The sequence below is a fragment of the Equus przewalskii genome, chromosome 1 (genome assembly GCF_037783145.1).
Source record: "Equus przewalskii isolate Varuska chromosome 1, EquPr2, whole genome shotgun sequence".
Lineage (NCBI taxonomy): Eukaryota > Metazoa > Chordata > Mammalia > Perissodactyla > Equidae > Equus > Equus przewalskii.
The window spans coordinates 56,610,406-56,631,322 of record NC_091831.1 but is presented as its reverse complement, the minus strand read 5'-3'; the positions used below and the strand labels follow the sequence as shown (position 1 = coordinate 56,631,322).

The window sequence follows — 20,917 nt, the reverse complement described above, 5'->3', positions numbered from 1 at the left end:
AAGAGATTTCCTTCGCTAAAAGGCCCTTGTACACGCTAAAGCGTTGTTACAAGACACGCCGAATACCTCCGCTCTTCTTCGCAAACTCCAACTTCTGGATTTGGCATTTTCCTCTGAAAACAACGCACAGCGTCACACTGCGCAGGCGCCCGGGTCGGGGTTGGGGTCGGGGTGCGGGGGGGTGCCCTGGGAGGATTCTGGCGCAGGCGCGTGGGCAGGGAAGTGAGCAAGCTGGCGCGCGTGCTCCGCGGTTCACTTCCGGCCCACCCTCCCCCTCCCCCGCATAGGCACCTCTCCCTCTCCCTCTCCTACCCAGTCTTTCCCCCAGCTCTCCCCACCCTTCGTGCTCTCCGCCCCGCTCGCCTCCTGTCCTTCCCCGCCCGCTCCATCCGGGTCGCTGACGGCTGTTTCGGGACTGGACAGTGGTGGCGGCTGCTTTTCTCTGAGGAACCCGGTAAAGTTTCACAGGAGCCGGGGAGGGGAGCAGCGGAGCGGCGGAGCAGCGACACCGACGCCGGAGGAGCCGTGGTGTTCGCCGCCACTGTCTGAAGGAGGAGGGTCCAGGAGCTGGAGACCTGCCTCTACTGCCGCGGTGCCTCGCTCTCTGGGGAGGCGCCGCCCCCCGTCGGCCCGGGCTTCCACTGCCTTGAGGAGCCGGGTCAGTCGTTGCCCCGGGGGGTCGGGGGCGTGTGGCGGCGTTAGGGAGCGGGCAGGCCGGGCTGGGCGGGTACAGGCCGGCCTGGCGCAGGGTGCTTTCTCAGCGCTTCCTCGGGGTGGGGGGCGGGGACGAGGGCCGCGTCGGGGCTCCCTGGCCTGGGGGCTGGCGCGTCGCACCTCCCAGGGGAAGGGCCTCGCGGGCTGCGGTGCCAGCCTTGTCCGCCGGCCCCTGCGGCTGCGGCTTGCGGGCGGCTGCCGTGGTTGACTGGGCGGCCCGCGAGGTCGGCGTGCGGGCAGTTTCTCTCCCCGGCCGCCTGAGCTGATCTGAGTGCACGTTCGGGGAATGACGGGCAGAAACTGCTGCTCATTCTCCTACCTGTTGCTGGAGAGAGAACGAGAGAGAACGCCTTTCCCATTCCCCGTCTGGCTTTTTAAAGAAAAGGATTGAGCCCGGTGCGCTGAAATCGGGGGTATTTTCCCGTCCTCTCTTCTTTAAAGAATAAAGTGCAGGAAGACAATGCAGAACTCTCGGGAACTATCGAGTTCCGATGCCCCAAAAGAATGAAATCAAACTTCCCTTATTGGATGGGTCGTGGAATAGGACAGCTTCGGTACTTGCTACCCCGAACGTAGGAAAGTTGGGTTTTGAAACTTGTCGGGTTCTGGGTAAGGAATGTGGGTGGCTACAACGGGAATAAGCCTGACTTCCTGTAATTGTGTTATTTAGTAACGCGATGTGTTTAAAAATCTGTGTAGGTTTAGATAAAGTGGACTCTTTGTTTTTGTGTCTCCACAAGAGAAGAAATACTCAATGTACTGGAAGGTTCTACAGATTTCGCCACCAAACTATCAATGTCCCAGCCCCCATTCCTATTCTTGAAAAATCGTCAGTGCTGGGTTTATTTGCAGTTTTTTCCCGTCTTCAAATAATTGTCTCAGAAGTATAGGTAGATATAGATTGTCCGGGGGAAATATTTTTCAGTCACAGTTACCACTCGTAATAGAAAATGTTGAATTGGGGGGGAAATCTTGATATTTAGACTGCATATTTCCTTTTGCGACTATTATAATAATGTATATTGATTTAGTTTTAAAATTAAATTAGTAATGAGGTCAGTGTTATTGTTTTGATTTGGAGGTGATTGTTTTAAGATCAAGGCTTGCCGAGAGGACCATAATTTTCTCTAGGCCTATTTGTAGGAATAATTGGAAGAGTCATTTAAATTGTGGGAAATTTAAAGTTTCCATTATTGATTTTATTTCCGTTACAGATAAGAGCTTCAGTTTTCAGTTGATGTGGAGGTAGGTATTAGAAGGTTTAATTATGCTGTGATTTGATGGAGATTGCAAGGTTTTATGATTCTGTAGTTGGCTAAATTTTTCACTATGTACTTGATTTTTGGGGCAGATGTCTTATTTCTTGCTCCCATTCAGGTTATTTAAAGCAAAAAGCAAAAAAAGAAAAAAAAAAAGATCATCAAGGTACTGACTGTTTCTATTAGATTAGTTTATCACAAGGTAACAAAAAGTCAAAACTAGTTAATATGTTTTAAATTTTGCAGAGAATCATGGAGAGTGATATATTTTGACTAAATGTTTCTATATGATATATTTTAAAAAATACAACTGATTGGTTTTTGAAACTGAATGATACTTATGTAGCGTATTATAAAATAGATTTTATTTACTATATAGTGATTATTGTAGCCTAGCACTTGAAAGAGCAGTTATACATCATGTTTCCTTTAAAGTCATATTAACTTTTTTTCTATCTTCTTAGACATAGGGATATCTCCAACTTTCCAGTGTTTCAGAAGGGAGTTTTTTATTGAAACTGGAAGACCAAAAGAATTACAAACATGTTGTGCTGGGGAAATGCATCTTTTGGACAGCTAGGTTTGGGTGGAATTGATGAAGAAATTGTACTAGAACCCAGAAAAAGTGACTTTTTTATAAATAAAAAGGTCCGAGACGTAGGATGTGGACTCAGACATACTGTGTTTGTTCTGCATGATGGAACGGTGTACACTTGTGGATGTAATGATCTAGGACAGCTAGGTCATGAAAAATCCAGAAAGAAACCAGGTAAGTTGAAAATTTATTTATTTTTAGTAATGTTTCAAACTAGGAGTTAAATATATCCTTTACATTTACATGGTTCTATGTACTTTAATTATTTTGCGGTTTCTTTTTTAACTACTACTGTTGTAAACACTTATTATATGAAGCTTTGGTTTCAGAACATAATTGTGGTGATGCAGAACAATAGAGAAAACCAGCCTGCAGTGTATAGATCTTCTTTGGTACAGAGTGGATAAATAGAGAGTATAGAGTGTGTAGTTTCTCTTTTAATAAGCACTGTTCAGCCACCTTGGGCAGATTTTAAATGCATAATTTATTCTCTTGTTTTTCATACATCAGAAAGAAAAAAAAATTAAGGTGAACGCTTTTTGCTTTGACTTACTTGCCTAAAATATATCTTAGTTCTATTTTTCTCCCTATTGTAGTATTTTAAATATGTAATTTTATTTGGCTTAATTTGAAATATCTGTTATTCCCCTAATCTTTTACTTTCAAGTAGCCGCACTAGTTATTAACAGTTTTGTGACTGTGAGACATCCTGATTTTATAGTGGCCATATCAGCCAAATTTAAAATAATTTGTATGGTAATGTGAGAGTTTTGAGGAATTTGGTCACATTTCATGTTCTGTTTTCCTGGATACACATATTTTAAAGTCAAATATTTAGACACTTAGAAATATCGTTGTCATGTGAATTTTGCTTTTAATTATAACAAAAAATTAATTCTGAAGGTGGTAAATTCAGGTAAGACTGCGGCTGTACTGATTTACAGTTTCTTCTTTAACAGTAATGGCACTTAAGTATTTTCTGTGGCAGTTATTTTTCTTTACCACTTCATCATTTAAGTGGTTTCTATTGTTAGTCTGCTTTTGAGAGGTTACTATAGGTATAAAATATTAAGGCATTCAATTAAGGCATGTTGTTCATCTTTCATGTCACCTCACTACCATGCCAAACCTCACTTTTCTAACTTGTAAATGCTGTATAGTTTTCGTCCTTTCTATATTGTTAGGATTTTAGTCTCTTTTCTTCTGCTTTAATTTGTAATTTGATTTTTTTGGATGAATGGTAGTGATGCTTAATACAGTAGGTTTAATTATTGCAGAACTCAAGGTAAATGGCAGCTTTCTTGTACTCTCCCTCGCTAAGAGTATTTTATGGAATCGTGTTAGATTTTCATAATCTTAGGCCTTGAGGTTGTCATGTTGGTAGATGTGAATGATAATTTACCGATAGGTATTTGTTATCACTCCTTCAGAGACAGATGGATCCATTACTTTTTTTGCTTAGCTTGGAATGCTGCCTCAGGTTGAGATTTTCATGGTATTGAGGCTGTTCCTCTTCTAATACTTAACATGCCCCATAGAATAACTGCACATCTCTGTATCGCTTCTGAGAGGCTACTGGGCAAATAGAAAGTACAGAGACAGCACACAGAAATTGCCAATATAGTTACTGAAATTTACTCAGGTTTAAAATTTTTAAATGTTATTAAACACCTGTTCTGTGTCCAGGACAAGGGTAGACACTGTGCACTAATAGTATGATGATTATAGTGCCTGGAATAGCTTTAAACTCTATAGGGGAGATTCTGAGAAACTTAACTAGCCCTAAGAGGCTTCTTTGTGGTCATGTTGACATTGTGATGATTGCATTGTGACATTTATATCACCCTGTTGATTCATCCTAGAAGCATTATTTGATAATATAAAGTTGGGAGGGTGGGTTTACCGAACTTATAATACCTCTTTAGGATGGCCAATAAGGCCAGGGTACATCACAGTCTATGGAATAGAAAAATGAAAGGCATGAACTTTGTCTTTGAAAAATTTAGAGCCTGGGTTGTAAGTTAAGGCATACATAAATGAAGTAACTGGAGAGAATTGAAATTTGACTTGACGTGCTATGTACTTTGAGACTAGGAAATTTAAATTTAATTCTACCCGATTAGGGTAGAATTAAAGAAAGAAAAAGAAAATGAAGTCTTAAAGTTTAATTCAATCATTAATGACATAAATAGCCAGAAAATAAATCTGGAACTGGAATAGCTTAGTTTTACAGGAGGGGATCCTGATCCTGAGAAAAGCTTTTTGTTACCAGAAGTCCACGTTCAATGATATATTGAAGTGTATACCTTGGTTACAGAGGTAGGAGAAAGTAAGAATTCGAAAGGAGGTAATTGCTCTGATAGGGACTAGAAAAAATCAGTTTTGATTTAAGGTGTTTGGAAAATTTTAATAATGTTTTTAACTAAAATTATTTCCCTTTGCAATAATTCCTTAACGATTTAAATGTACTTCTTCCTCAACCCTTTTTTAAATTTGTGAGTTGGAGGACTGAATTAGAAGATAAGGAGTTCTTTTTAAATTGGTTTTAAAGTCTTCTGGTAATTGAGTAAGTCTGCTTGAATTTCTATGACCATGTAATAAACATAACTCACTTCATCAGATCTTTCAATTTGTGTCATAAAGGAGGGAGCTAAGAATTGTTTTCTTATAGAGATTGGCTTTATAAGTATACTAAATATTCTATAATCAGGAGAGAAAGAGAAAGTTGGCCTCATTCATTAAGGACAAGCTGCTATTGAGAGACGTGATAACCTACTGGATGACTTGGCCTTAACAGTGTAGTAAATACATTTGAGAGTTTTCCATTCTGGACGTTTTAGGAACCACATAGGAAAGTTTTGCTGATTTTCTTTATTATACCAAGAGTACAGATTATGTTCATCTCCCTTCTCTTGGATATGTATACCCCTTGCTATCACTGGTATCTCTTTCTGAATTATTTCCAGAGAAGTGAATGTCTGTTTCACTTTCACTTTCATGTATGTGTTTTTCCTTTGTAAGAATTTTTTTAAACCTTTTTTTTAGCTAGTGGTTCTCAGTTTCTTAATTCACAGCTAACAGGGAAATGTATTTAATCTTCAATATGCTAGGCCAGTCCATTTAAGTAAAGTGTTAGTTTCATTTTTATGCTTCCTTCCAAATTCACTTCTGAAGGTTTTAAGATAACCTATGGAAAGTGTGCTTTTCTTAACAAGATCATTTACTCACTGTATATCCAATGATAGGTATAATTTGGTGACCGTAGTCCTAAAAGTATGTTTTGCCCATCTATTTCCATTTGTTTCATGTTAGAAATAGTTCTAAACTATTTTATGGCCATAATTTGTAAATAATCTGATACAGTTCTGTTAAAAATGACTGTTTTGATTGCTTTTTGTGGTTTACAAAGTGCTTTCAAATAGAGTATCTCATTTAATCCTCACAACAGTCTTGTTTGGTAGCTAAGGCAGATGAAGAAACTGAAGTTAAAACAGATTGAAACTAACAGTCAGTAGGATAGCGAATGTTGAGACCGCTCTAAATCCTGTGGTTTTACCTTTACCCCACAAAGTTTTTCCTCCTGCCTTATTTAGAAGGTAGTGTAATATTTGTTCGCCTAGGAGGAAACTAATTTTCATCAGTAATGTAATTCTGCAGCTTAAAAATATCTCTTAAAAATTACTGTTTCATAATTGAGGTTATACAATGAAGATATCATGTTTTATCCATCCCCCCCGCCCCCCATAAATTCAGAGAGAAGCCATTTTAGGAACCGTACAAGTAGACTGAGAGTTCTGTATTCAAGATGTGATGTTGTACCAACACAAGCTAAAAATTCAAATATATGTATTTTATTCTTGAACCTCAGACGAACTTGATTAGCAAAGTCAGCAATAAAGTTTTGAATAGTATGATAAAATTTATTGTAGCTTATGCTCAGCTCTTCTACAGAAGATATAAAGATTATGAGCGTTCATTTCTCTTTCCTGTATCCCAAAAGTGTAATTTCTACTGTTGGGTCATTCTAATAAAAGCATTTTGGTCACATAGCAGTAATTTCTTGCTTGCCTTTTTTGTGTCTTAATTTTCTGACCCGCACTCTCTGTTCCTAAAACATAAATCTACAAATGAACTGCTTAAAATATAATTGAAATTTAAAAAGTACTGTAGGAAAATAAATGTATATATATGGGAAATAAAATTTTCACTGAAGAGCAGATTAAAAATGCCATCTAACCCACAAATCCTCCATATTGAACTAAAGCATGTAATACCAAAGAAATTCATGATGTTTTATAACTCCTCATTTTCACGATACCTTTTAAGAAAGAGAAAGATGTGGATGATATGAAGACTTGAAAAAAGTAATTACTTGGGTCAGGAATGGAGGCTTGCTTTGGATGCTTTACTTTGAGAAAGGTTAGTGCCCAAGAATCACAGAGTCAAGGGTAGGGAAAAAAATCATGATGCAAACAGATGACTACTGTTAGAGAGATGTATAATAATACTTTACTTTGTGTAGGACCCTACATCTGAGGAATTTCAAGAGCATTACACAATAACTCATGGTTCCTTTCAAAATGCTTGTGACACAGTTTGCAAGAATTATCCTCATCTTAGGGGATAAATTTACGGAGAAATGGCAGCACAGTTGGTAAGTAACTTGTCAAAACAGCAGGTGACTGGTGAACAGCTATAAATTGAATCTGAAAATTTAAGTCTACCAGTCTCCTACTTATTCACTAAATTGTACTTATGTTTAGAATTATTTGCAGTAATATCTTCTGTTTGAAGCAGATCAAATACTAATGCACAGATTGTTTCTTTGCCATTCTGATTGATGGCCTATTGAAGTAAATAATTATTTTACCAAGATGCTTGCATTATGATACCACCTTGCTACTTAATTATAACTTTGTGTGGTAAGCAGAATATTTTAAAAAATGAACAAAAACTTACTGTAGTAACATCCAGTCTTTTCTCTTTCCTTTGTTATATATCATATTCGATATCCCTTTGTTGTCTAATGCTATGCTGTGCTACTCTCCAAGGTCCAGAGTAACTGCCAGGCACAACTGATTTGGTGGCTAACATTGGAACTTGGATTAGTTATGTTGTATCAGTCTGCCATGTGTCTCTGTAGGATGCATTGGTTTGGTGAATGCTTTATAAAATCTTTAACCTGTGTAGAAGACTAATTGCAGTAGATGCCTAATCTGAGCATATTAACAGAGCCTTCTTTAAAGGAATTGGAACCAATGATTTTCTCTTTGTGTTTGGTATTTTAGTGTTTTTATCTGATTAGAAGTAAGCCATGTACTTTCCTTGAAAGAATAGGAGTACAGTAGATTTTAGTTCCACAGTTTGAGCAGTTATTAAGGATTTTTGTTGCAGGTGACAGCCTAGGTGCTCTAGTTTCCATCATCTCCTTAGTAAGTATTCTTAGGGTTCCATGTTCCCTATATGTCATGCAAATGTAGCACTGTTGAAGCTCATTTCTTAGAAACTTTTTAAAATTGCTTTGAAGAAATGTCTCACTTCATAGATATTTAGTTTTCTTATTTCTTAGGCTATAAAGCTTATCAGGTACTTGGGATATATATTAAGGAAAACCCAATGGAGGAAATTTATTCAGACATTGTTACAAGGGTTTCTTTGGGCTAGGATTATGTTAGTGAGTAGAAAAGTGGGAAGCGTTAACGAAGAAACCAAATTAAAGAACCTATGGTTTATCTCTTTTCAGCTTCTATGGATTATTTTCACGCTGATGGAATTAAAAGGGCAATAATTATTTTTTATCTTAATGAATTATGATAGTTACTTTACATGCAAGAAAAACCTGTGCTGTGTAGAATTGTGTTACTGGAGTTATTTTTGTTAAAAGGGAAATTTCTTATATTTTGGTGGCCCAGTCTTTAAACTGTATAATTTTTTTTACCTGGAATTACTCTTTTTTCTTCAGCTCTAGCATGGCAGAATTTTAGGTTAGCTTTTCTTGGCTGTAAAGAAAACATTCTACAATTCTTTAGTAATGTGTTTTTTACATTATTTTAAAATATCCTGATTATTTCTTTATTAATATCTAAGTTTAGTCTCATTTTATTCCTTTGCTAGGTGTTACAGTATTCTGAAATAACACATTTTTAGTTTTTTATAGTTTTTTCTAATTATAAATGTATTACATATTCTTGATAGAGAATTTGAGATATAGGAAAGTAAAAATCAACCATAATGCCATCATACATAGACAAATACTGTTGTCATTTGGCACTTTTTCTATTTTAATATATTGTTTCCGATTACAAAGTGGAAGTATGTTCTTATATCTCAACTTTTTTTTTCAGTAATAGTTGAATAATAATTTAGTATGTATTTCTCCCATGTTTTAAAATATTTTTTAGGGATATCACTAATGATAATTTAACATTTCAAATTTAAATATACCAAGATTTACTTGTGTTCTCCTACTTTTTGGAATTTATTTCCGATTTTTGTTATAAGTAGTGCTACCGTGAACATATACATCAATTTAGTCTTTATTTGTATCTCTGTTTATTTCTGTAGGAAAAAGAACATCTTTAGTTGTAGCAAATCTAGAAGGAACGATAACAATTTATTTTTAAAATTTTAAGCACAGCTGTGCTGCACTTTATAAATTTGATAAGCTTATAAGAAGATGCTTGTAAATGAAAGTTTTTAAAATGTATTCGTTTGACAAGCTTTTGAGTATTATGTAATGGGTGTCATTTAAAAATCTAGAAGGGAAGATAAAACAAGTACACAAGTAAATAGAAATACATATAAAATGTGCTAAGAGTTATAAGATGCATAAGCAGTACTGTGTAGTAATGAATAGTGTAGCCATTTGGGATGGAGTAGATTGTAGGTGAGTTTCTATAGGGAAGATGGCGTATAGACTGGAAGGATATATAGTATTTCAAGGAGGAAAGAATGAAGAGTGCTTTATAGGTAGAGCAGCTCAAATTGCGATAGGCAGTTTTGAGGCTTATTAAGGGAATAGTAGTCCAGTTAACTGAAATGTGTGAGCAGTTTTAGATAGGTAAAATTGAGGTCAGATTATAGAATTAATCAAATTAGGGAGCTTAAATTTAATTTGGTGGATATCCACTGATAGTGTGTAACGGAAATTATCACATTTCTGTATAGGAGGAGAGAAAATTTGGAGGTAAAGAAATTAGTTAGGCTGTAATTGGAGTCCTTTAAAACAAGAAGGAAGCAAGTAGATCAAGAACAGATTAGGGAGGCGGGAAAAATGGACAGGCTTTGGTAACCAGATGGAAGTGAACGGTAAGGGTAATTGTAGGTGCCAGGTATGATTCTAGGTTGAATCACTAATTAATAAAAATAGAGAATCTGGCAAGAGGAGGAATGTTTATTTTTTGTTTTAGGAGGAGAGAGAAAAGATTTGGTGAGGTGAATTTTGTTTTGAACTTGGTAACAGTATTCATTGATCAGTAAGAAATTCAGTACTGTAAGTGAGAAGAAAGATCAGGGTTAAAGGCATAAAATGTTTTATTTCCAGTTTTTTATCTTCAGTTCAAAGTAGGCTAACATTCCAACTGTAAATTCTTTCCTGGTTCCAACCTATCAAGTGATTAATAATCCATTAACAATACTTAATTTTGTGCTTTTGGGAGACTATTTAAAGTACTTGGTGATATAACTTCTTTGTAAATTTAAGGTAACCTAAATCGTTGCGTGCTCTACTTCATCTGTTTTGTAAACTTGAATTTTTATGTATAGGTAAAATTAAAACATTTATTTGCTAGGTACCATCTGATAGCCTGCTCATTTGAATTTTATTAATAGGTTCATTTGCTTATTCTTGCTTAACTGATACAAACCTATTAGTTAATTAAATCTGACTTTGTGACTTCTTTGCAGATTTTACAGAAACAAAGCTTTTGAAGTCCCAAGATGCAATTACATAGAAGTTGCTTTTGGTTCCACTAATCTCTGAAATAATTGTAACTATAAATTGTATCTGTGCTGACATATAGGCAAGGATCCCTGGGAAATCTGCCCTCTGAGATGATGCTGTTGTTTCGGGAAAGGGTAATGGGAGTAGGGAAGGAACAGGGTAATGCTAAAAGAAACCCTAAGGAGCAGAATTAGGAGCATTTGAACACAGTTGGAGGAAGGGCTAACTGCTTTACCTATGTTATTTGAAGAAGTTTGTGATCTTCTTAGTGTGGCATGATGAGAGTAAAGTAGATTTTAGATTACGTCCCACAATTGATCCCATGTATTTATCAGTCAGCACAGGTATACTTTCTGATTTCTGATCCAAGTATTGCTCAGCAATAGATTTTGTAACTAGGCTTTCTAACAGGAGTGAACTTCATGGACCTACACTTGTCTTCTGGAGAGTAATTAGGTAAAAGTCTGACACTTAGGTGTTACCTGTGCCTGAACACAGATCTATTTCTACACTCACTTGGGGAGTTGAGTAAGCCTCTGAAACTGGGAATAAGGGGAAAAGGGAACACGTAGAAGTTGATATGACAATGTAAAGAGAGAAGGAAGATACAAACTTCATAATTGGAGACAAATTTAATAATGAGAATATTATTTAGAATATATTACTTAGCTACTAAATTGCTAATATAAATAATAATGGTAACCACCATTATGTGCCAGGCACTGTGCCAGATCCTTTATTAATTATCCAAAAGTCTTAAAACAACCCTGCACAGTACTTAGTAGCTCAGTTTTATAGGTGAGGGAAATACAACTTCAGGAGTTTAAATAACTTGCCCAAAGTCAAAATTAAAATGTTGTGGAGGCGCCAGCCCTGTGGCTGAGTGATTAAGTTTGTGTGCTCCGCTTCAGCAGCCCAGGGTTTCACCATTTCGGATCCTGGATGCGGACATGGCACTGCTCATCAAGCCATGCTAAGGCAGCATCCCACATGCCACAACTAGAAGGATGCACAACTAAAAATATACAACTATATACTGGGGGGGCTTTGGGGAGAAAAGGAGAAAAAAAAAGTTGTGGAAACAAGAACCAATTAGATGTCAACAGTAAAATAAAAGACACCATTTATAATAGTAAGAAAAAGATAAGGTGACCCAGGAGTAACCTAAGAAATGTGCAAGACTTATATGAAAGCACTTCTGAAGGTCACAAAAAACTTGAATAATGGAAAATACATTTGTGGATAGGAATACTCAACCTACATAAACCTGTCACTTTTCTCTAAAATTAGTCAATTTAATCTGATTCTAATAAAAATACCAAGTGTTTTTTTTGGTGGGGGTGCTGCGGGGAACTAGACAAATGGTTTCTCTAGTTCACGTAGGAAAAATAAACCAAAGTAGCCAGGAAAACTCTGAAAAATAAAGAGCAGAAATATATATAGTAGATATTAACATATTTTAATTTTAAAGCCTTAATTGTTAAAACTACCTCACAAATGGACACATTAAACCAATAAAACAGAAGCCCAGGCATACACCCATATCACCAAGTGGGGGCTGTTAAATAAATATCTTGGAATAAGTAGGAGCATCATGTAGGGAATAAAAAAGTTGGATTAATACCTCACTCGATGTATATATTTGGGTAAATTCCAAATGAGTCAAATATTTAAATGTAAAGACTGTAATGATAATTAGGCTCAAAGAAAACATGGGCAAATTTGTGTATTATTTTGGAGCCAGGAAAGCCTTTCTAACTGAATTGTGAAGAGGTATAGAAAAGAAACTACACGAAAGTAAAAATAATTTTGTTAGGTGGAAATCCCTGTAAACAGTTAAAAGACAAGTGGGAAAATATTTATGACTCATGCTATAATCAGAATGCTAATCTCCCAGATATATAAATCACTCCTAGAAATTGAAGATGTAAAGAGAAAATAATCCATTAGCAAAAAGGGCAAAGGATATGAACAGGTAATTCAGAGAGAAGGAAATAGAAATGGCTATTAAATGAATTACTACTCTTCAACCTCATCCATATTAAAAGAAATGCAGAAGACTGACTACACTGTGGGACCATTTTTTCACATACCAAGTTAACAAAAATCCTTAAGTTTGACAATATACTCTGTATGGTGAGGCTGTCAGTAAACAAGTTTTCATAGGTTATTAGTGTAAGTTGATAAACTCTTAAGAGAGTATTTGGCCAGCGTATGTCAGAATTACAAATGTACATACTGTTTCTCCAAGAGGTCCGAGAATATAGCTCTTGCTCTGATAGCTACATTTTTACATGTACAAAATGATATATTACTGGAACATTGTTTATAATAGCAAAACATTAGAAATAACTTTATGACTGTCTGTTGGGAACTGGTAAGATAAATTATGGTCCATTCAATCAATGTAATAATGCTGTGCAGTTGTGAAAAGAATAAAGGGGTTCTTTGTGTACTAATAGGGAAAGCTCTCTAAGATACATTAAGTAAAAAGAACAAGGTGTAGAACATTGTATAGAAAGCTACATTTGTGGTAAAGAAAATATATATATATATAATGTATATACACACACACTTGTATTTGCTTATAGATACATAAAAACCCTGGAAGGATACATAAAACTAATAACAGTAGCTAGTTTGGTGCGGAGGTAGGATAAGGGGTGAGAGCTAGGTTGGTGGAGGACTTGCATGATACACACGGATTTTTCACTGCATACCTTTTTTTTTGAATGAACAATATAAGCATGTTATCTATGAAATATTTTTTTAAAGAACGATAGGCTCTGGAATTAGCGTGCTTGGATACAAATCCTGGCGCTGTTACTTCTTAGCTGTGTTATCTTGGGCACATTACTTAGCCTCTCTGTGCTTAAGTGTCCTCTTCTGTAAAATTACAATAATCATGCCAAACTCTTAGGTTGGTTGTGAGGATTAAGTGAGATAACACATGAAGTGCAAAGAACAATGCCTGGCATGTGGTGAGTGCTCAATAAATGTTTGCTTAAGAGAAAAAAGCTGTTAATATTAGAGTGGGAATTTAATTTTAGGTCTGTTTATACTCTTTGGGTAATATGCTGTTTACGTATTTGCCTCAGATAGACGATACATATCTTTTCATTTTCAGCTGAAGTTCAGGCATTTATTCAGCAAATGAGTGTCTTCCTACTATGTCCCAGACATTGTGCTAAGCATGAAAGTACCTCTTTACCTTTAGTCTTCAATTACCTTGTTGGAGCTTATGCCAGCAATTTCCAAAATTATGCCAAAATTTCAAAAAATATTGAAGCAAGACATAAAATTAATTGGATTCCTTTATATCAGACTTTAAAGATATAATGATATAGAAAAATGAAAGAATTAAATATGCCTTTTTTGTTCCTGAGAAGCATATAAATGATGGAAGTTAGATTCATCCTTTATTTTCAAAAGTTTATTTGATGATGAATAATTAGAAGATGTCTTAGTCCATTCAGGCTGCTGTAACAAAATGATTATAGTCTGGGTGGCTTAAACAACAAACGTATATTTATCATGGTTCTTGAGGCTGGGGAGTCACAAGATCAAGGTGCTAACAGATTTGGTGTCTGGTGGGGACCCACTTCCTGGTTCATAAATGGCCATCTTCTCGCTGTGTCCTCACATGGCAGAAGGAGTGAGGGAGCTCTCTGGACAAGGACACTAATATCATTCACGAGGGCTCTACTCTCGTGACTTAATCACCTCCCAAAGGCCCCACCTCCTGATACCATCACATTGAGGGGTTTAGGATTTTCAACATATGAATTTGGGGGGTACACATTCAGTCTGTAACAGAAGGTATAGTTTGTGTACTGATATTTTGAAGAACATAGACACTTGAATAAATTCTGCTTATTCACACTTTTAAACTCTGTCCCTCTCAAAATGATAAGCTGACCTTTAAATTTAAATAAATGCATTCTATTGCACTTTTCTATTTTTATTTTGCATTTTTGCTTATTTTAACACCAGTGTGCCTAAATTTACTTCCTTAGTGCATAAATATGCTGTTAATAAACAGGGCATTCACTGTTTATATGGTGCTTGACTATGGCAGAAATTTAAAGACAAATAACATATTTTTGAGGTTATAAAACTGATAAAATGTGGAGAACAAAACAAAGAACATTTTAAATGGAAACCATTGTGCTCTAAGTTAGCTGTCTCCATCTCTCTAAAACAAACTGCAACAACAACTAGGAGTTACTTGTTTATTCATGCTTCTTGAATTCACTTAGGTTCAAACCCTAGATTCACCTTAGGGTCTGCTTCCGAGTCTGGAGCACCAATATTGACTCAATTGCTAAATCTTATTGATTCTTTTCTCAGTAACTCTCCTGTTCTGTCTTTTCATTTCCTTTGCAAATACCAAAACATGTAACCTTGAGCTAGTTACTTTAAACTCTTGGGCTGTTAGTTTCCTCCTATCTCAATCTAAAATTGTTTTTCTTCTAGTTAGACCATTGCTGGTCTATGCAAAAACTGTGGCAGTAGTTTTCTAACTGATCTCCCTGCTCCATTCCATCCTTTTTATTAATTCCAGGTTAATATTTATAAGGCATATTTCCATTTCTGTCTCTTGAATGTTGCCCAGCTGAAGTACCATCTCCTACATCTTCCTGGTCACTCTTGTAAGAACTCAAGTCACATGTTTTGTACAGTACCAAGCACAGTTACCTGACATTCAGTAAATTAATAAGTTGCATTGCTGTCTTCTTATTATATATAATTGGATAAAAATCTTCTCTACCACGTCAGCTCCTGGAGGTTAGAAACCTTGTCTTATACATCTTTATCACTATAGTGACAACACAGTGGTACACACAGAAGGAACATGGGGTTTGTTGAATGAACACATGATCAATGTATTTTATTGGATGTGCCATAGGAAGGGAAGAAAATTATAGGTAGTTTCTTGTTTTAATGTGTCTGATGGCTGTCAGCCATGTTATAAACCAAAATTTTTAAGTCTAAAACTGTTCTAAGAATGTACATATTGGATATGGTATGGTAAAGTTGGTGCAGCCATAAGAGGAAACAAGATTGAGGCTTGGAAGAAGTTAATTATACTCAGGGGTCCCAGAGAGAGGGGAGGTCACCTCATGCTGTCCTAGGCCACAGGAGAAGACACAACGGCAGTCAGAAGGCAGAAGACAATCACAGGGGAGTTCTTAGGTCATGGCCTTTATTGGAGTTTCCCTGGGAAAGGCAAGGCTGGGCAGAAAACAGTTTAGGATTGACTAGTTTGCTTAATTCCTCCAGGCTTTGGCCTATAGGGTTGGTTTCTAGTTTCCTGGTACCTGGCCCTGGGATGATTGAGGGTGGGGGAAATACTGGCTTGGTGTGTGAGGGTTAGATAAGGAAATAGTTGGTGGTATCAACTCTGGATTGGTTGGTTTACATTTGAAAGGCATGCTGGTAGGCAAGTTGTTATCGTTAGGAATTAGCCCTGGGAGGGGCCCTCTCTTCTGGGGTCTGTAAGGGCCACCATCCCCCCCATCCCCCCAATGGCAGAGCATCAAGAATACAGAAAAGAGGAAAATACAGTTAATATAATTGGCCCTGTGTTGAATGGATGCCAGATATACTAATAATCTAAGAAAACAAAAAACAAGAACTCTAGTCGTATATTCTGAGGGTTCGTTCTTGCTTGTCTTAAAAAGAAATTGAAGTAAAGGCAGCTATTTGACTGATATTTTATTTGTGTTAGTCTTTATTTCAACTTTACTTCTCCTTTCCTCTTCAAAGCAATTAATTTCAACACTTCCTAGACATCCAAAAAGGACTTTTCTAAAGAAAAAATATTGTAAAGCCCTAAGTATTTATAAAATTTTAAGTGTATTTTGAAAATAAATTGTAAAACATAACCTTATTTAAATAATATTAAAAGAAGGATAGCAGTTCATAAATAGGGAAATGTTTAGGTCTTAGTGCTTTTATCTGTGAAGTAGGGATGATGGTACATCTGCCTCATGGTGTTATGAGGATTAAATGAGATTAAATAAAGTGCTTAGAAGCACAGTGCCAGGCACATAATAAGCTGTTTGTGTGTTAATAGCATACCTGTATGTAGATAGAATGCATAAAAGGGGTACAATCTTGTAATCATAATCCATTATAAAGAACTTTTTGATCTAATCAGTTAAATCTCCATATAAACCTTATTTTATTGTGGGCTATCAACTAAGACATGTAAGTTGCTTTATATTAACTTTAGATTTTGTCAAAGAACTCATTAAAATGTTTTTGTGGGCCAGCCTCGTGGCCAAGTGGTTAAGTTTGTGTGCTCTGCTTTGGCAGCCCAGGGTTCGCAGGTCTGGATCCAGGTGTGGACCTTCACACTGCTCATCAGGCCATGCTGTCGTGGCGTCCCACATAGGAGAACTAGAATGTCTTACAACTAGGATATACAACTATGTGCTGGGGCTTTGGGGAGGAGGAAAAAAAAAAAGATTGGCAACAGATGTTAGTTCAGGGCCAATCTTCCTCACCCCCCAAAAAATGTTTTTGTGGTGGATTGTGGCATTCCACATTCTTATTAGTAATTTTGGGTAATAATTTTAGAGAATAAACATTTTCCTTTAATTTTTTTTTTGGGGGGGAAGATTGGCCCTGAGCTAACATCTCTTGCCAATCCTCCTCTTTTTACTTGAGGAAGATTGTCACTGAGCTAACATCTGTGCCAGTCTTCCTCTATTTTATGTGGGGTGCTGTCACAGCATGGCTTGGTAAGTAGTGCTAGGTCCACACTTGGGATCCACACCTGCGAACCCTGGGTTTGCACCAAAGTGAAGTGTGCGAACTTAACCATTATGCCACCAGGCCAGCCCCTTAATTTAATTTTTTGATGTTTTTGCTTGCTTCCTTGCTTTTTTTTTTGAGGAAGATTAGCCCTCAGCTAACTACTGCCAATTCTCCTCTTTTTCCTGAGGAAGACTGGCCCTGAGCTAACATCCATGCCCATCTTCCTCTGCTTTATACATGGGACGCCTACCACAGCATGGCTTTTTGCCAAGCAGTGCTATGTCCTCACCTGGGATCCAAACCGAAGTGGAATGTGTGAGCTTAACCGCTGCACCACCGGGCCGGCCCCCTTAGCTTTATTTCTTTAAATCTTAATTTGCTTTCTATTTTATGATAATCATTATATGCATTATATTAGAGATTCTTTAAAAAGTGTCAATAAACAATAATTTCACTTGAGGAATAGGAAAGTATGTGCCTCGAGTGAAATAGCTTTTTTATTATTTATCTTTTTTTTAAGCTTGGCACCTGAGCTAACATCTGTTGCCAGTCTTTTTTTTCTCTTCTTCTTCTTCTCCTCAAAGTCCCCCAGTACGTAGTTGTATATTCTAGTTGTAGGTCCTTCTGGTTGTGATATGTGTGACGCTGCGTCAGCATGGCCTGATGAGTGGTGCTAGGTCTGTGCCCAGGATCCGAACCAGTGAAACCCCAGGCTGCTGAAGCAGAATGCGTGAACTTAACCACTTGGCCATAGGGCCGGCCCCTTATTATTTATCTTTGTAACAAGGTTAGCAGTATAATTAAAGTAAAAAAAAAAAAAAAAGCATTCTGAATTATTTATTGGTGCTATTCAGCAATCCCATGTGATTGATTTCTTTATCTTTAAAAAGTCATAATCATAAAATGCATCAACTACACATTCAGTTGTTTAATTAAACAAAGAACCATAAGAAGAAAAAAAACACTTGTAACCAATGTTAATAATTTTATTATTTATTTTCTCAGTCTTTTCTCCACATATATATTGGGGCTGTGTGTTTAAAAATATATTTGTTTTTAAACAAGAATGGAGTTATAACACCTTTTTAATTTCATAATATAGTATCTTGTGAACTTTAAATTTTTAGAGATGGATTTTAAGTGCATGTTGCATTGCTCGAATTAGAGTTTCCAGTTATTCAGAGAGAAGGGAAGAGGAAACCGGTATTTATAGCAACTAGGGAGACATGGTAGGACAGAGGATTTTGAAACAAGCTCTGGCAGAATTAAACATTTACTAAGGAATTGAAATGGTTCCTCTTTAAATTAGCTATTTAACAGTGTGTTTCTTCTCAGCTCAGTTTTGTGATTGTTACCAACATGGCTGTGCTTGTTGCTATTTATAAAGTATTGTTTCTTAGGTCTTGATAACTTGAACATAAAACATCAAAGATTTTTTGTTCTCTATATAAAACATTGATAGTTTAAACTTTGTTGGAATTCAGTTTTTTTTTAAATTAAAAATACATGTAGGGCTTCATTAAACTCATAGACCATCTTAAGAGTTAAGATTGTGGACTTGAATCATGCTTGGTAATTGTACTTTTATACCAGATAGTCCTAGGTTTATGAATGAATTGTGTTTTTAAAAACTTTTAATTTTTCTTTGCTTATGGAAGTATTGTTAGATATCATAAGTAGGTTTTCAAACCAGTCTTCTTTAAAAACACATTTACCCAGATATATATTCCATCAATAATTATATTTAACTGACCTTTGTGACGTTTCATAGGAAAATTCATTTGAGTTTTAAATTTGGATGTCAGAAGTTTATCTCCACCCTTCACCTATCCTGGCTTGTTTAACTCTCTTGCTTTGTCAGTTCCAGAAAGGTTAGGATCGATGTTTGTGGGCAGTATTTAACTTAACTGTGTGTCACATTTTATTTTTTTATTTTTTTTAAAGATTTTATTTTTCCTTCTCCCGAAAGCCCCCCAGTACATAGTTGTATATTTTTAGTTGTGGGCCCTTCTAGTTGTGGCATGTGGGACGCTGCGTCAGCATGGCTTGTTGAGTGGTGCTGGGTCCGTGCCCAGGATCCGAACCAGTGAAACCCTGGGCCACCAAAGTGGAGTGCATGAACTTAACTGCTCAGCCAAGGGGCTGGCCCCCTGTATGTCACATTTTAAAGCTAAACGATACCGACTATAGACTCTGTTTCCTAGGTAAGAAAATCTATCATGCCAGGCTGGTTATTTTGCCAGTGTTTTGATTTCAGGAAACAAAGGACATTTGTTCCTGTGGGGTTCAGGGTCATTTATAAATTGGGGACTTCTTATACCCTAAACAAAAATCTCTTTTGGGGCTGGCCCAGTGGCGTAGTGATTAAGTTTGCAAACTCCACTTTGGTGGCCCAGGATTCGTGGGTTTGGATCATTGGTGGGGACTTAGAACTGCCTGTCTGGCCATGCTGTGGTGGCATCCTGCGTAAAATAGAGGAAGATTGACACAGATGTTAACTCAGTGACAATCTTCCTCAAGCAAGAAGAGGAAGATTGGCAACAGATTTTAGCTGAGGGCCAATTTTCCTCACCAAAAAAATTAAATAAATGAAAAATAACCCCTTTTTTCTGATTACTTGAGTAATACATGTACTTTATTTCTTTTTCAGAGTTATAGAAATGTGTGATTTAAAAAATGGAAGCCACTTTTTTCCCTACATCTTAAAGATGACTACTATGATTTATTTATATTTTCATATCTTTTATACCTATATTAAAATACATAATTCTATACACATATACATAAAATTCTCTGGTTTGCGTTTTCATTTAATTTATTTCTATCTTGTCATGTTACTATATGGACATTCTTTTTAATAGAAGCATCAATTTCTATTACATGGATATTCCATAATTTATCTACCTATTACTGGAAATCAGGTTATTTCCTCTTGTTCTTTTTCCCGATTACAAACTGTGAGTCAGTAAACATAATTTTATAATACATAATAAATTTCTAAAAGGAAGATTTCTGGGTTAGAAGGCATGCATGTTTAGAATTGTAATACATATTGCCAACTTGCTCTCTAAAAGGTGTTTTTTTGCCTTCTGTTTTGAAGATTGTTTATAAAAATATCTTGTGCCAATTTTGTGTAAATTTTTTTTGCCCTTTTTTTTAACCCTTTGGCATGGAAATAATAATGTAATTATGAAATAGAAACTTGTAAATTTCAAAATCAAGCTTATCTATGATTGAATTATTCAGAATAAGTTATTTGTTTCTGTGTCTAGCCTTTAAAACATAGATGGTAATACTTAGCTAACTTGACAGGCATGTTTTGAACCTGAAAACATTTATTCAAGTGTATAAATTTTTTTGCTGGGGCTGCCATTACGAAGTACCACAAACTGGGTGGGTTAAATAACAGAAATGTGTTATAGCATAGCTCTGGAGGCTAGAAATCCAAGATCAGATGTCAGCAGGGTTGCTTCCTTCTAAAGGCTAAGAAGAAAGGATCTGTTCCAGGCCTCTCTCTTAGCTTCTGGTGGTTTGCTGGCAGTCTTAGGCATTCCTTCACGTGGCATTCTCCCTGTGTACCTGTCTGTGACCAAATCCCCTTTTTATTAGGACACCAATCATATTATATTAGGAGCCTACTCT

General features: G+C 36.4%; 1 protein-coding gene across 17 annotated transcripts in view; it reads left to right on the top strand.

Moving 5' to 3' along the window:
- Nucleotides 1-371: 371 nt before the first annotated feature.
- HERC4 (HECT and RLD domain containing E3 ubiquitin protein ligase 4) overlaps nt 372-20,917 on the top strand; it is a 141,033-nt gene continuing 120,487 nt past the window's right edge. For 12 of the 17 annotated variants that reach the window (XR_011523882.1, XR_011523885.1, XR_011523878.1 and 9 more), the window contains exons 1-3: nt 518-658; nt 1,929-1,959; nt 2,438-2,742. Coding sequence is in view for 4 of the 17 variants with exons in the window: in XM_070563882.1 (XP_070419983.1) it covers nt 2,517-2,742 (226 nt within the window). In the remaining 13 variants the exon portion in view is untranslated. Of the gene's footprint in view, nt 659-1,928; nt 1,960-2,437; nt 2,743-7,090; nt 7,223-20,917 lie in introns of those variants that run through there. The other 5 variants (XM_070563911.1, XM_070563908.1, XM_070563898.1 and 2 more) reach the window with 2 other exon arrangements.